Source organism: Mycteria americana, chromosome 23 (genome assembly GCF_035582795.1).
Source record: "Mycteria americana isolate JAX WOST 10 ecotype Jacksonville Zoo and Gardens chromosome 23, USCA_MyAme_1.0, whole genome shotgun sequence".
In the NCBI taxonomy this organism is placed as follows: Eukaryota; Metazoa; Chordata; class Aves; order Ciconiiformes; family Ciconiidae; genus Mycteria; species Mycteria americana.
This window is the reverse complement of record NC_134387.1, coordinates 4,352,710-4,365,057: the sequence shown is the minus strand read 5'-3', so window position 1 is coordinate 4,365,057 and position 12,348 is coordinate 4,352,710. Positions and strand designations below refer to the sequence as shown.

The following is a 12,348-nucleotide window of genomic DNA, read 5'->3' as shown; positions in this document are numbered from 1 at the left end:
AAGTATTGTTATCTTGTTAAAGAATATTATTGAAGCTGCCCGGTTGCCCAAAGCTTTATCTGTCTCGGTAATCCAGTTGGATCATATCCCTGGTGAACAGAAAATGTTCCAGATACGTACATGGAATATTTGGTCACAATGAAAATGATACACAGAGAACTTAATTGAAAAAATAAACATCAACAATTTTGTCAAGGTAAGCCCAGATGGACTAAAGCTAACCAACTCTTAGGCTGGCATTTTTCTAAAGAATCACAAAGCACAGACATCCCTGAATGGCAGACACTGACAGATAACCGTCAAGAAAGACCCTCAGCCGCCTCAAAGCTCACCCAGCAATTTGGTGTTGCTCTTGTGGGAAAATGAGGATTCGTTTCCTACCTGTCAATGATCACAGGGTCAGAAGGAGTCTCATTTCTGTTGCCGCAACTTTTCTTCTCACAACACCGACTACAGAGAGAAAGAAAACCAAATTTAAAGAATTAATGGGACAGTTGATAGCAAAGCAACCAGCTAGAAGTCTCGCCTGCAAACCTTCAGGACTCGATATATGCCTAGAAGAGTGACTGAGAAAATTCTGGCTAGGCTTTCCGGAAGGGAGAAGAACCAAGGGAATCGGGTGCCCAAATCCTCATTGATTCTAGCTGGAGTTTGGCACTTGGCTCCCCATAGTCTTTTTTTAAATTCCCAACCAAAAATGAACAGCAATATAGTCACACTTTAGACTAAGGCGCTATTTATAAAGGCTTAATAAATGGTTAACAGATGTCATAATGATGTTACAGGCATGAGTATCGTGTGTTATGTATGGTTAAAAGTCCATCAAAAGAAGGTGTTAGAACTGACTATACACAACCTACTGATTTGTTATATTCTAGTAACTGATTTGTTGATTATTAAATATCTAGTAACCCCTAAGTTTCATATGCCCACAGAAAACTTCAACACTATAGTAGCACCAATTATAAAAACAGAAACTGAACATACTTAGATCCTACTAGGATCTGAAGAGATATTTTTTCAGGTTGGCACTTCATCTGTGAATCACTTTGCAATTGTTTCAGTGACCATAAGCCCTTAAGATTAAGCATGTATTTATACACATTTTATACTGTGTGGCCACCAACGTGACTACATAGAAATTAGAACTCTCTCTGATGAGCTCACCACATAAAATAAATATATTTATCTGACTTGGTAATAAAATGCAAGATAATGCTGTCGCCCTCAGGAGCTTGCAGTAAGGCTCATATCACAGAATGATATCTGTGTTATGTCCACATCTATGTGTGTGTGCATGCACACATACACAAAGACGACTCTGTGTGTGTACATACACGTGTATGTGTGCACATGCACGGATGTGTACATATATAAACAGATATATCAGGAGATGGTACAGAATAATAGAACCTACACTCAGGAGCTATTTGATGTTCTTCACTCCCAGTGAATTAAAATTTCTTCAGGAAAGAAGAACAGAACCACTGCATTTCCTTTTCCCATTTTTAATAATAATAATTAAAAAAAAAAAAAGAAAAAAAAAAGAGACAGGTCATTATTTGATTTCCACTGATATACTCATTGACATAGGTGATGCTCCTTGCATATACACCAGCTGAGTACCAAAAGTTTAATAGACTTTAAAAACAGTCCTTGATCTGAAATTCTCAGTTTTCAAAATTTGTAGCAACATAGAAGTTTGTTAGAAGATTTAAGCTGCCTTGATGCTCAGATAGGTTGTTCCAACCAAAGCTAACATGGGAGGGGGAGGACGGAGGCATCCAAAACTTTCAGTAGACTACATCAGAAGTCCCATATGCCTCAGAAGTCACCAGATCAGATTCTGCCTTAAGTTACACAAATGCCTTTCCAAATTATGTTTTTCACATTCTGCTGAGGTTGTTCAAACTTACACACATGGAATCAAGAAATTATTTAGTTTTTTGTACAGTGGTATAATAGGTGCTGAATACATTTAAAAAATTCTCAAGTCAGTCTGAATCCCACAGTTTTCCAACTGGAGAGCAATTCCAAGCAGAGGAATTAAAAAAAATTTAAATAAAATGCTTGAACTCGCTGAAGGCAGTGCAAAATATAAGAGAGTAGCTTTTTTTCTTGAAATGCCTAATATTCCAATTATAAATACCCAAAATAAGCATTTAGACAAAAGACCTCTTTCAGATATGAAAAAATTTCAAATGCATGCATTTTCTCCTTAAGTTACAGTGTGTGCCAGGAACTTTCCGTTTGCAAGTTGAAATTGCCCAGCAAGATGAGATACAACTAGCAGATCTATTTGAACAGCAGCTCTAACTGTTTCAACATTTCTACATTCCCTTTGCCTCAAACCTTCACTTATTCATCGATGCTAGTCCTTTTAAAATAAAAGGATACACTAAATATTTAAAAATCCCTGGGGCAGACCCTCTAGCTGCTGTAAATTGTCATAGCTCCATCGACTTCAGTGAAGCTATGGTAATTCACACTAGCTAAGAATATCCCCACTCCCTCCTTCTCCCAACTTTGTTTTAAGTGCATCTTTTACGCATTTCACTGCTTAATGATTGTTGATAAAGAATTGCGTATTTTTGTATTAAAAGCCAAGATACGAGATATTTTCTGAAGAAAAAAATAACCCCCAAAAAAGTAGAAAACCCTCACTCAGAAGAATATAAATTTGGCATGTACTTCTGACATGTCCAATATAACAATGCATTGGAAATAACACCAGGCATAAATGCCTTGCTGGTTTACATGCTGCTATAATAAAACAACAAAAGGAACTCAATTTTTAAAATAGTTTTGTAGTGTTTTGTTGTTTTGGTTTTGTTTTTTGTTTTTGTTTTTGTTTTGTTTTTACATCTAGCTGAAACAGCAGTCACTTCCTCTCTTTGCAATAATACTAAATGAGATATCCTTTAGTCATGTAACTTATGCAAATGGTCATAAAAAATATTTCTGATTGCACTACACCACCGTAACGTTCAAGCAGAACATACTAGCAGTACCTGCACCACATGTCATCAGCTCACATACTCTTCCCAGAGAGGTTACCATTTCTTGGCATAGTGTTTTAGAATGAATTATGCGAGATTGGAGTACAACGTGGCTGGGTTCTGAAATAAGTGCAGCTTGGTTTATTTTAGTTTGCACAATTATCACAGTTCGGAACTTTACCACTGTAATACTTAAAAATTTTCCTTCTAAAACTGTAGCTTACAGCTAAAGTTCTCCAAATATTTTACAAATATCTACGTTCTTATCACACTCGGGTAACAGATTTTTGTTAGAGTGCTATATTTTTTTCCCTTTGACCGTAATACTTTTTGAGCCCAAACATATATGAAAAAATGTCTTGATTAGGGAAAACAGCCACTCACTTCCAGTGAGTGACTAGTTCACACATAAATCAGAGTGCTTTTAAAGACTGAGGATGTTTCAGCCCAGCATTTTAGCCAAAGTACCTCTCAAATCTTTAAATCCCTGTTTCCAAGTATTTCATCCCAGTATCCAAGCACTAACATTTCCACTGGGTTACAAGTGCTGTCTGTAACAGAATTGACTTGTTCCAACTTAAGTCAATGGCAAAAATCCCAAACTCTGGTGGTCCAGGATCAAGCCTACAATATTCTCTTAAAGCAAATTATTGGCATGACTTCACTGATATTTACACTTCTGCTACAATGCTGTGCTAGGAACATACCTTTAGAGATGCTCATTTGCTTAAAACAAGAATATCAAGGCCTAAGACTTCTATTTTCTACACCTTTTATTATTATTCTTTCCCCTCTAACTAGATCTACATGGGAAAAATAATGGTTTACATCATGAACAGTCCTGAAAAAAAAAAAAATAAAAACAAACACAGAAACCAAAAAGCTACAACAGACAACACCAGATCTACAAACTGAATACTCCAGAAGGCTCACGTCAAAGGCAAACTTGCGTCCTTTCCCTCCTCACACTTGACTAAAATGGTTTTAAAATTCAGCCCTCAACTTCCCTCCCCTCACCCCCCCCAAAAAAAAAAAAAAAAAATCTGTCTCTAATTTCAAACTCAAATAAGCTCACAGCATGGTGGCCTTTGTTTTGTTTTCTTCTCCCCAACTCCTCCCTGCAATTGCATAACAAAAGTGTCTAAATTCACACCATCTGGCCGATAAAGACACAGGCCCCAGTGGCCGCCTGGCCCAGCTGATTAGAGCTCCTGTCTAGTCTGAGCCTTGTGGCGAAAGTCACAGCTGTGGGGCTCGCTTGCACTCAATACAACTCTGTTATTAGCCAGCTGTAGGCCCTGAGACTACTTCTGTTCAAATTATACCACCTTTTAACCCTCTGAGCATTGAGGGCATAGGGGGTTGCTGGCAGCAGCATAACAACTAGTTTCCTCTTAGTCGATAATTGGAAGAAAAAGAAGAGGAGAAAAAAGTTATTTCAGGAGAGGAGACTGTTTACCTTGATTTCCAACCATTGGGGGGAAAGACTGTGTATTTAAGATAGACCCACCTAATAGGAACAGTTCCCATTAGGCCGTAATAACCCAAATGAAAAATTTCAGATCTGCAAATAAATAAACAGAGCCTCTCACTGAAAGCACTAATTATTGAGAGTTGAGAGTTTAACTTTCAATTGGTATGACAGATTGTTGTAGCCGTATCAATATTTAGACAACTTTCCTGCTAAGCATGCATCTGTCACTGTCTGAGTGGAAGATGCAGAGTTTTGGATGCACTTGTCTCTATACAGCAAGAATATCTGCGTGTGTGATTATATACAAAAAAAATACCAAAAAAAGCCTACCTTCAACTAGCGAGGATTGGAAGAAGAGCAGAAAGACAGGCAGACCCTTCTTTTTAAAAACAGTAGGCATCAATTTGGACAGCAGAGTGGGTACAGTGCATTAAATTTTTATATACTGTTACTAATGCAAACTAAACTAGGGGCTTTAAAAATTGATGCTGCCACTTAAGCAGCACACAATGAGGAAGATTTGATTATTGTACTTAAAAGAAATAAAATAAAATGTCAAGTTTAACTAGAGTTGGATCCATTCCCTTGGCATTATTCAAAGTGATATGTGTAATGCCTCTTCAGAATACGCAGCATCCTGTTCAGAGATACTTCAGGAAAACACGACATTTAAAATCAAATGTCTTGATTAGGTTGCAGAGCGCTTTTGATTTTGTTCGCTAATCTGTGTTTTACATGGAAAGGACGTCCCCGAGTTGTAATTCTTCCTTGGCTAATCTATCAAGCAGGAGAGTTCAGTATAATCAGAATAATGGTTTACATTTGTAGAACACTCCCTTAAATCAAGCACGGAATATGTTTATAGGCATCAGTGGACGCCCGGTATATAAAAGCTGAACAGAGCGTTTAATACTATGAAGGCATGGAGAGGAAGCAGGGGAAAAAGCCAAAGTATTTTTATTTTAAAGAAGTACATTTGGATGGAAAGGTGTCAGTGGTTGCCGAAATATTTTAACTTCTAAAATAGAACTGCACTCTATACAGGAAAACCAGAGAAAGATGAAGTATGCTAACTGCTATTTTGTTATCACAAACCAGGACCCAACTGCATAGCAATTCAAAGATTTTTCTTCTCTAACGTTCACCTAGTTATAGTGAAGACTTTCAACGATATGGATAGTATATATATTTAAATACGTACATAAGTTCTAGATGTGCCAGAAAGTAACATATATGCCTTTGATCTGTGCTACTACATCTACAGGTCCTCATAAAGAGTACTATATGCATCTCTCATCCATTATATAATGCTGTGTTTGTGCATAGATACGTGAATGTTGGTCAAAAGTAACAATGCTCATTAAGAGCAAAGCACAACAGATAAATACCATACATTTACTTGATTCTTATTATATTTAAAAAGTAATGGAATAGTTGACTTAATTGTTAAGTACTGAAACTGAGACTTTCCCTTGACAAGAAGTCTGTCCAAATAAGCTGCTCTTACTACTATATGAACTTAAAAGGCTACTTAAAAAAAAAAAAAAAAAATCAAGTAGCAAACCACAACATTAAAAGAAGCAACGTTCAGTCCAACAGCTTAACCCCCTCCCACTAATACAATAAATCACAAACTGTGTTTCGTAAAGGTCAAGATTGGTTTTGCCTTTCATTTTATGAAAGAACATTCTAAGCACAATTTAACACATTTTAATATAAGAACATTGACTGTTTGCATTGTTATATGTATTGAAAAAAATGTAATTGCACAAGAGCAGGAAAAGTAGTAAGTTACCATGGAAGCACGATGTACATACATAAGGTACATGTAACTTCAGACTTACACAAATGTTATTAAAAACATCCTCATTTTACCCTCTAATTTATAACTTTACATGCTAAAAATAGTTGTCTTTAATTAAAAGGTGGAAGTCCCCTAAATATTGCTTACATGATACAGAAAAGAAAGATTTGTGTTTGGTTTGAGGGGTTTCTTTTTTGGTTGGGGTAGAACTAAGCAAAATTAAAGAACGTTAATGATGATAGTTTAATTAAGAAAATTAAAATATTTCACCACAGAAAATTACATGAAGAATGCCTTTTAGTTTCCAGGTAAAAATCTGTAAGTTAAACTGCTCATTCTTAAAAGGTAAACAGGAATTTTGTAAGAAATAAGCATATGAAAAGTCTTTATTTAAACAACACATACAAAGGCCTACTCTAAACAAAAATAGCACAGCTCAGAGTGCGGACCTGGGGTTGCTAAATCTCTTGCAGTAAAAAAAAATAGAACAAAAGAACCCAAATATCTGTACTGAACCCAAATCAAATATTATCCACGTGTAAAGAGAAAGTATTCGTACACAAAGAATCTCTCTGACTCAACAACAAAACAAAACAAAAAAAAAAATCAAACTCTTCCTACCTACAACTTCATCGGAAAGGGCATTTTGGCATCTATGCAAACAAACTTAACAAATGATATGCCGTTAATAAAGTCATCTTACCTGCACATAACTTCATGGGTAAGCAAAACTCTGCACATTTCAGGATTCTTGTTCTGTCCTTCATAAGTTATGGGCTACAAAAATTAAGAAAAGGGGTAAGCCAGTAGCATCAGGCGTTACTTATTTGTCATAATATTCAGATCTGAGGTGAAGGCTTTTTACCATTGCTCGCCATAACTTGCAAATAAATACCTTCCCCCAAAGCCTTTATGAGCAGGGAAAGCAGCTTATACATAAATACTGATAAAAAGTGGAGAAAAACCTACAATGGGTAGAGAAAAAAAAAAAAGAGACTTAAGAACATTACTTTTCAATTGCCCTCAAAAATAAGGTCTGCAATACAGATGAACAAGAGACAAAAATGAACCAGAGAAGAAAAAACATGCAGGGCAACGTTAAGAAAAACTGAAGGATGAGGCGGGACAGGATAGCACAGCACATATTAGCTATGCTCACCTGCTTAGTCACCGAATCGATGAGTCTAACATACAGATCCTGTTCAGTCCTGACACCTAGAGCGAGAGAGAAGAGTAATAAATAATGATGTTACATGCATCTTTCCCTAAAGATCAGAACAAAACCATTTAGTTTCATCTAGTGCCTTATTAAACATCCTCAGAAAGACCATTTAGTTTTGTTTCCTCTGGTGTGTTTCCCAAGCCCATCCACACCAGGTAAACTTCAGAGCCCACCCCTACACTGAAGGGGCATCATGCAAGGGAATTTCTGTGTATTTTAGAAATCATAGCGACAGCACCTACAAACCTTGCCTCACTGTACAACCTACAGAAGGTGACTGGAAAGCGGACTCACCATTGCTATAAAGGAGTTGGAGTTTGTAATGTGTGCCGTTGTTCGTCTTTTCATTGCCTTGCTCCTGAAAGAGAGAATTAAAAAAAAATTCTTCCAGAACTTACACTTGGCACATTTAAAATGCAAAAGCTGATAATCATGATGGAAGTGACAACAAAGTTCATTAAAATTCTGAGAGGTGAATCCACTGATTGGGATATATTAGCCTTCCGAATGACACAGGACAAACTGCAAAATACTGCTGACATCTTTTCCTGTAGGAGTTCAAGAACTTCTTTTCCTCTCTTATTTGCTATGATGCTCTCAACTTTTTCAAAGCAACGCACTCAGATGAATTTATACATTTCAAGTCAGTTAATATAAAGCAGATTGATAGTGGGAAAGCTCAAGTGGGTTTTGTTTTTAATGTCTTCATTACTTTGCAATAGTGTTATTTTGAGGCATTACTGATATTTCCTGAAGGTTGTTACAGGCATGTTGCTTGCATGTTTTTTTACTGTAATTTCCTAGAAGACAATTATTTACGAGCAACCTTCATAATTAAAAAAATCTCATCCATGACTAAGAAAATCATTGTAAAAACAATGTGAAGTGGTCAACACATGGATTCGAAATCCAAAAGCAAATGCTTTTCAAGTCCTGCCATTCACCTTGGAGTCTTAAGAAATACATATAATCAAGCTCAACAGATAACATGACATATTATAGGTCAGATTCCACTTCTGTTAGGGTACTAACAAAACCCAGCAGATCTGGTAGGTACCAAAAAAAAAAAAAAAAGTACATTTGTCCCCCATGAAATTTTTTATTCTATTTTTAGTGGATGTATGACATTCCCATTGTATTCCCGATACAGCAGAGGCTTGCAACCCTTTTTAACTACAGCAGCACACAGAGGGCAACAGCTCTACCAAAGCACCTGAACCCTTGACCAAGAGCTGGCTGTATTTTGTTAGGGACAACAGGCATTAAAAGTTAGCAGCTCAGCTGGGGAGAAGATCAAATTTGGAAAGGAAAAGAGGAAGAAGAAAGATAACAAGCCTTACTTTATCATTTTCTACAAAGTCCACAAAAGCTGTCCTCTCTATTTCCACGGGCTGCCCCTGTCTGTCGTAGAGAGCCAGAACAAAGTGAAAGAAATTGGATTTCCTCAAGTTGGAGGGTGGCTGCTTTTCAAAGTGAGCTCTGGACAAAGCTACTCCGCTGTGGAGGAAACATACGGGATAGGGTGTGGGGGGAGAGACAAAGACATTACCAGGTTGTGCAGCAGTAACAGCAAAACAACAACAGAAAAAGCAGAGCACGTTCAGAGGAAAGCCGGGAACCGTCCACCTCGTGCGAGTGCCACACGAGGTTACTTGTCACCGCCGATTCCGACCTTGGCGCTTTCCCACCGCCCGGGCACGCACGGCGGCTCCGCGCTCGGAGCCGGACGGCAGGGAGGGCTGGCAGCGGCGGCGGCCGGAGCCGGGGCGGGGGGAAGGGGCGATGCCCAAGTTTGAAGCTGTCACTGTAACGCTCCTTTCAGCTTGGCCCCCGTATCTTTAAGGCTATGCTCTGAGGACAAGAATAATTTACAGACGCCAATGTTGAGATCGGTTACTGCTAAAGGCAGTAAGCCTTTTACTTCCTCCTCTACCTATTTTCTTCTTGCCTGTCACACTCGTTTCTGGAATGCAACACGCAGGGTGGGAAGTAGACGTAACATATCGGAGAGTCTGGAAGTGCTGTCTGTACATCGCAGCACCGTTCACCTTTCCTGTAGGAGAAGACAAGCGACCTTAAAACGTTTCCTACAAGCGGACTGTCAACTTGAGGGCACCTACATTTCAGGTAAAAGACAACTAGTTTCAAGCAGAGCACCCACTTTCCTCAGCAGCAAAGTTTGTCAGTGTAGTCTTTAATCACTGACCTATTTGAACTGATGCCTGCATCTTCAATTTCTGATTTAAACTGAAAGAATTTAGACTCGGGTCAATTAGCCCTTGCCCAAGCCTTGTCTCTGACTGCAGAAAATGCAGTGACGTTTCCCACACATTTCCCGGCTTGGAACAATTCAAACGCTTTTGCGTACCCACACAAACTGCAGCTACGTTTCTTAGTGAAATTAGTTGTAGCTCCCTATCCCTAATGCCGATTTCCGTCTACTGCAGAGAACATAGGTGCACATGAGCACCTCCTTATTACTTAATAGACAGATTAAGTCTATCTGCCAGGCAAGTTCGGAGTCAGAACAGTTTTGGTTTTCAGTCCCCAAAATAGCTCCACTGCATTGGCCAAAGTATTTGACTCTTTCGGAGAACTACAGATGTTTCCCTGTGTTTTCCATTGCCAAATAGGTACAGCGTGAACTCACCGCATCCGCCACAACTGCACCTAGTTTGGGGCTTCCTTTCATTCTGCATGTAAGAACTCGGATTTCTTGGTTTGTTACGGATCTCCGAAAAAACCTGGCGATGCCACCACCTAGCACAGGGCAACTGCATCTCCACCACTCCCGCGGATTACAGGCTTCTTAGGAGCCGTTTCCTTTTACTTTCGGTTTCCCCAGGAATAAACCTCTCCCCCCCACCCCCCCTCGTATTTATTAAACCGTCTATCGACATTCATAAAACTCTGATAACTCCTCCCATACTGCTTGGAAAACCTTGGTCACGGATCAGGCCGTGGGTGGGGGCACTTACTTCTATAACGTCCCTGTTTCATTTAAAGTCCCATCTGCTGTTACATGCCCTTCACCTTGTCTCTGTATTAAGTAAAACACAACTTATTCCCGGGACCAATTTAGCCTTCCCCGACGCTACTACTTTTTTTTTTTTTTTTTAAGGTATCCAGAGAGCCAGGAGAAAAAAAAAATTACCTAAAAGGGTTTTTCATCGTCTTACCCCTAACGGGAAGAGACTGGAATAATGGTCCTGTGCCGACTTGGCTAGGAAGAGAAAATAAAAGGGGGGGAAGCTAACCCGCCCAAACAAGTGAAAAACAAACAGACAAGCCCCCAGTTCGGTGTGTTTACTAGCATTCCAGATCAGCAGAGATCCTTCGTGCAGGCAGGCAGGTGCTCCACGCCCGCAAGCGCAAGGGTCGAGGCTGGGCTGCGCAGGAAGGCTGCGGGCTCTGGCTCCGCGCAGGGCGTGCGCCCGCGGGGCTCCGCGCTGCTGCCGCGGCATCGCCCAACGGCCGGCACGTCTTCCCTTCCCGCAGGCTCCCCTTCTTCCTCGAAACCACGCTCTGCGCCCTGCTTGCCGGTTTCAGTCAGCCAGCAGCCTTGAATCCACGGGTTAAGATTTCGCCGATGCCTACAGTAGCTACAGAGCCCCTTGAATTAAGTAAAACAAGATGGGCCGGGGGGGGTGGGGGGGTGGGGGAATATCTACATTTAAGTTAATTCTAACTTGGTCTGATCCTCTTCGGCTGTCTGGCCCAGAAAGCGGGAAGGAGCAGTCTGTATCACTAGGTACAACCACTCCACCCCCCCACACACCTCCCTTGTGCAGAAAAAGAATGATCCGACCTCTCTGTCATCTGATCCCCGCACTGGATTTTAGGACTCTTGATGCTCTCCGATTTTGGAGCGCTTCTCCCTAGCTCTAGCTGTACTACCTTGAATTTTCACTGACTAGAGGAGACCGGGACGAGGAAGGGGGACTGAAAGGGAGAAAATAAATTTAATATCAAATGCAAGCAACAACAGGGAGTAAAGAAAAGGCTTACTTTAAAAAAAAAAAAAAAAGCAGAGGAAGAGTGGGGGAGAAATAGTCACGGTTACCTTTGTGCTGCTACGTTTGCATCCACAACCCCAACGTTTCTGACCCAGGACCTGACGGAATCCATTTCAGAACCTAGAGATTTATCTTTCAGAATTGGTCCTCTTCCTAAAGTATCTTGAATCCCAAACATTTAAAAAGTCTATTCCAACTAGCAACAGTTTCCTTTTGGGGGATAAGGGAGGAGAAAAGAAAAGAAAAAAAAAAGACGCAGCCTTTGAAATTGACACACACAAATCCAAGAAAAGTGGAGAAGTTCAGCTTTAAAACCAACTTCTTCTGCTTTTAAATGCTACGTGTTTTTAATGCCTTCAAATGGGGAAAAAAGTTTTTCTTCTTGCAAAGTAAAAGTTATGCTGATTCAGTCTTGCCTGGTATCATCATCCTTCAGACGCAGGAGAGGAAACTGCATCCAGAAACCGATCGCTGTTAACAAGGATCACCTGTTTCTCAACAGACACAGGGAGAAGGATTGATTGCTGCCTAATCCAGGAGGGAAAAAAAAAAAAAAGCGGGATAAATTGTAAAAGAAAGGAAGAAATGGAGCTAAAGACAGTCTGATTACACACTACGCCTGGGAAGAGACGATCCTTCCCAAACTGGTCACCATGAATGGGTTACAGCGCTGGGAGCAAACATAGCGGGAAGGGGGAGGAGCCTGTTCCCAAATAAGGGGTTATATTTGCATAGCCTCACCCGATTGGAGGGCTGCGGGCAACCCTGCCGCCGCTACGCGCTCGCCTCAGCTCCCGGCTCCACACAATCACCCTCGGGGCGGGGGGCGGCGA

At 40.1% G+C, this 12,348-nt stretch overlaps 1 protein-coding gene across 5 annotated transcripts in view; it reads right to left on the bottom strand.

Annotated features, from left to right (window-relative positions):
* EBF2 (EBF transcription factor 2) overlaps window positions 1-11,693 on the bottom strand; it is a 145,291-nt gene extending 133,598 nt beyond the window's left edge. For 4 of the 5 annotated variants that reach the window (XM_075523677.1, XM_075523678.1, XM_075523680.1 and 1 more), the window contains exons 1-6: window positions 11,563-11,693; window positions 8,840-8,996; window positions 7,794-7,857; window positions 7,437-7,492; window positions 6,981-7,054; window positions 382-450 (exon numbers count right to left, since the gene is read on the bottom strand). In XM_075523677.1, the coding sequence (XP_075379792.1) occupies window positions 382-450; window positions 6,981-7,054; window positions 7,437-7,492; window positions 7,794-7,857; window positions 8,840-8,996; window positions 11,563-11,693 (551 nt within the window). The remainder of the gene's footprint in view (window positions 1-381; window positions 451-6,980; window positions 7,055-7,436; window positions 7,493-7,793; window positions 7,858-8,839; window positions 8,997-11,562) is intronic. The other variant, XM_075523679.1, reaches the window with a different exon arrangement.
* Between the last annotated feature and the right edge of the window lie 655 nt (window positions 11,694-12,348).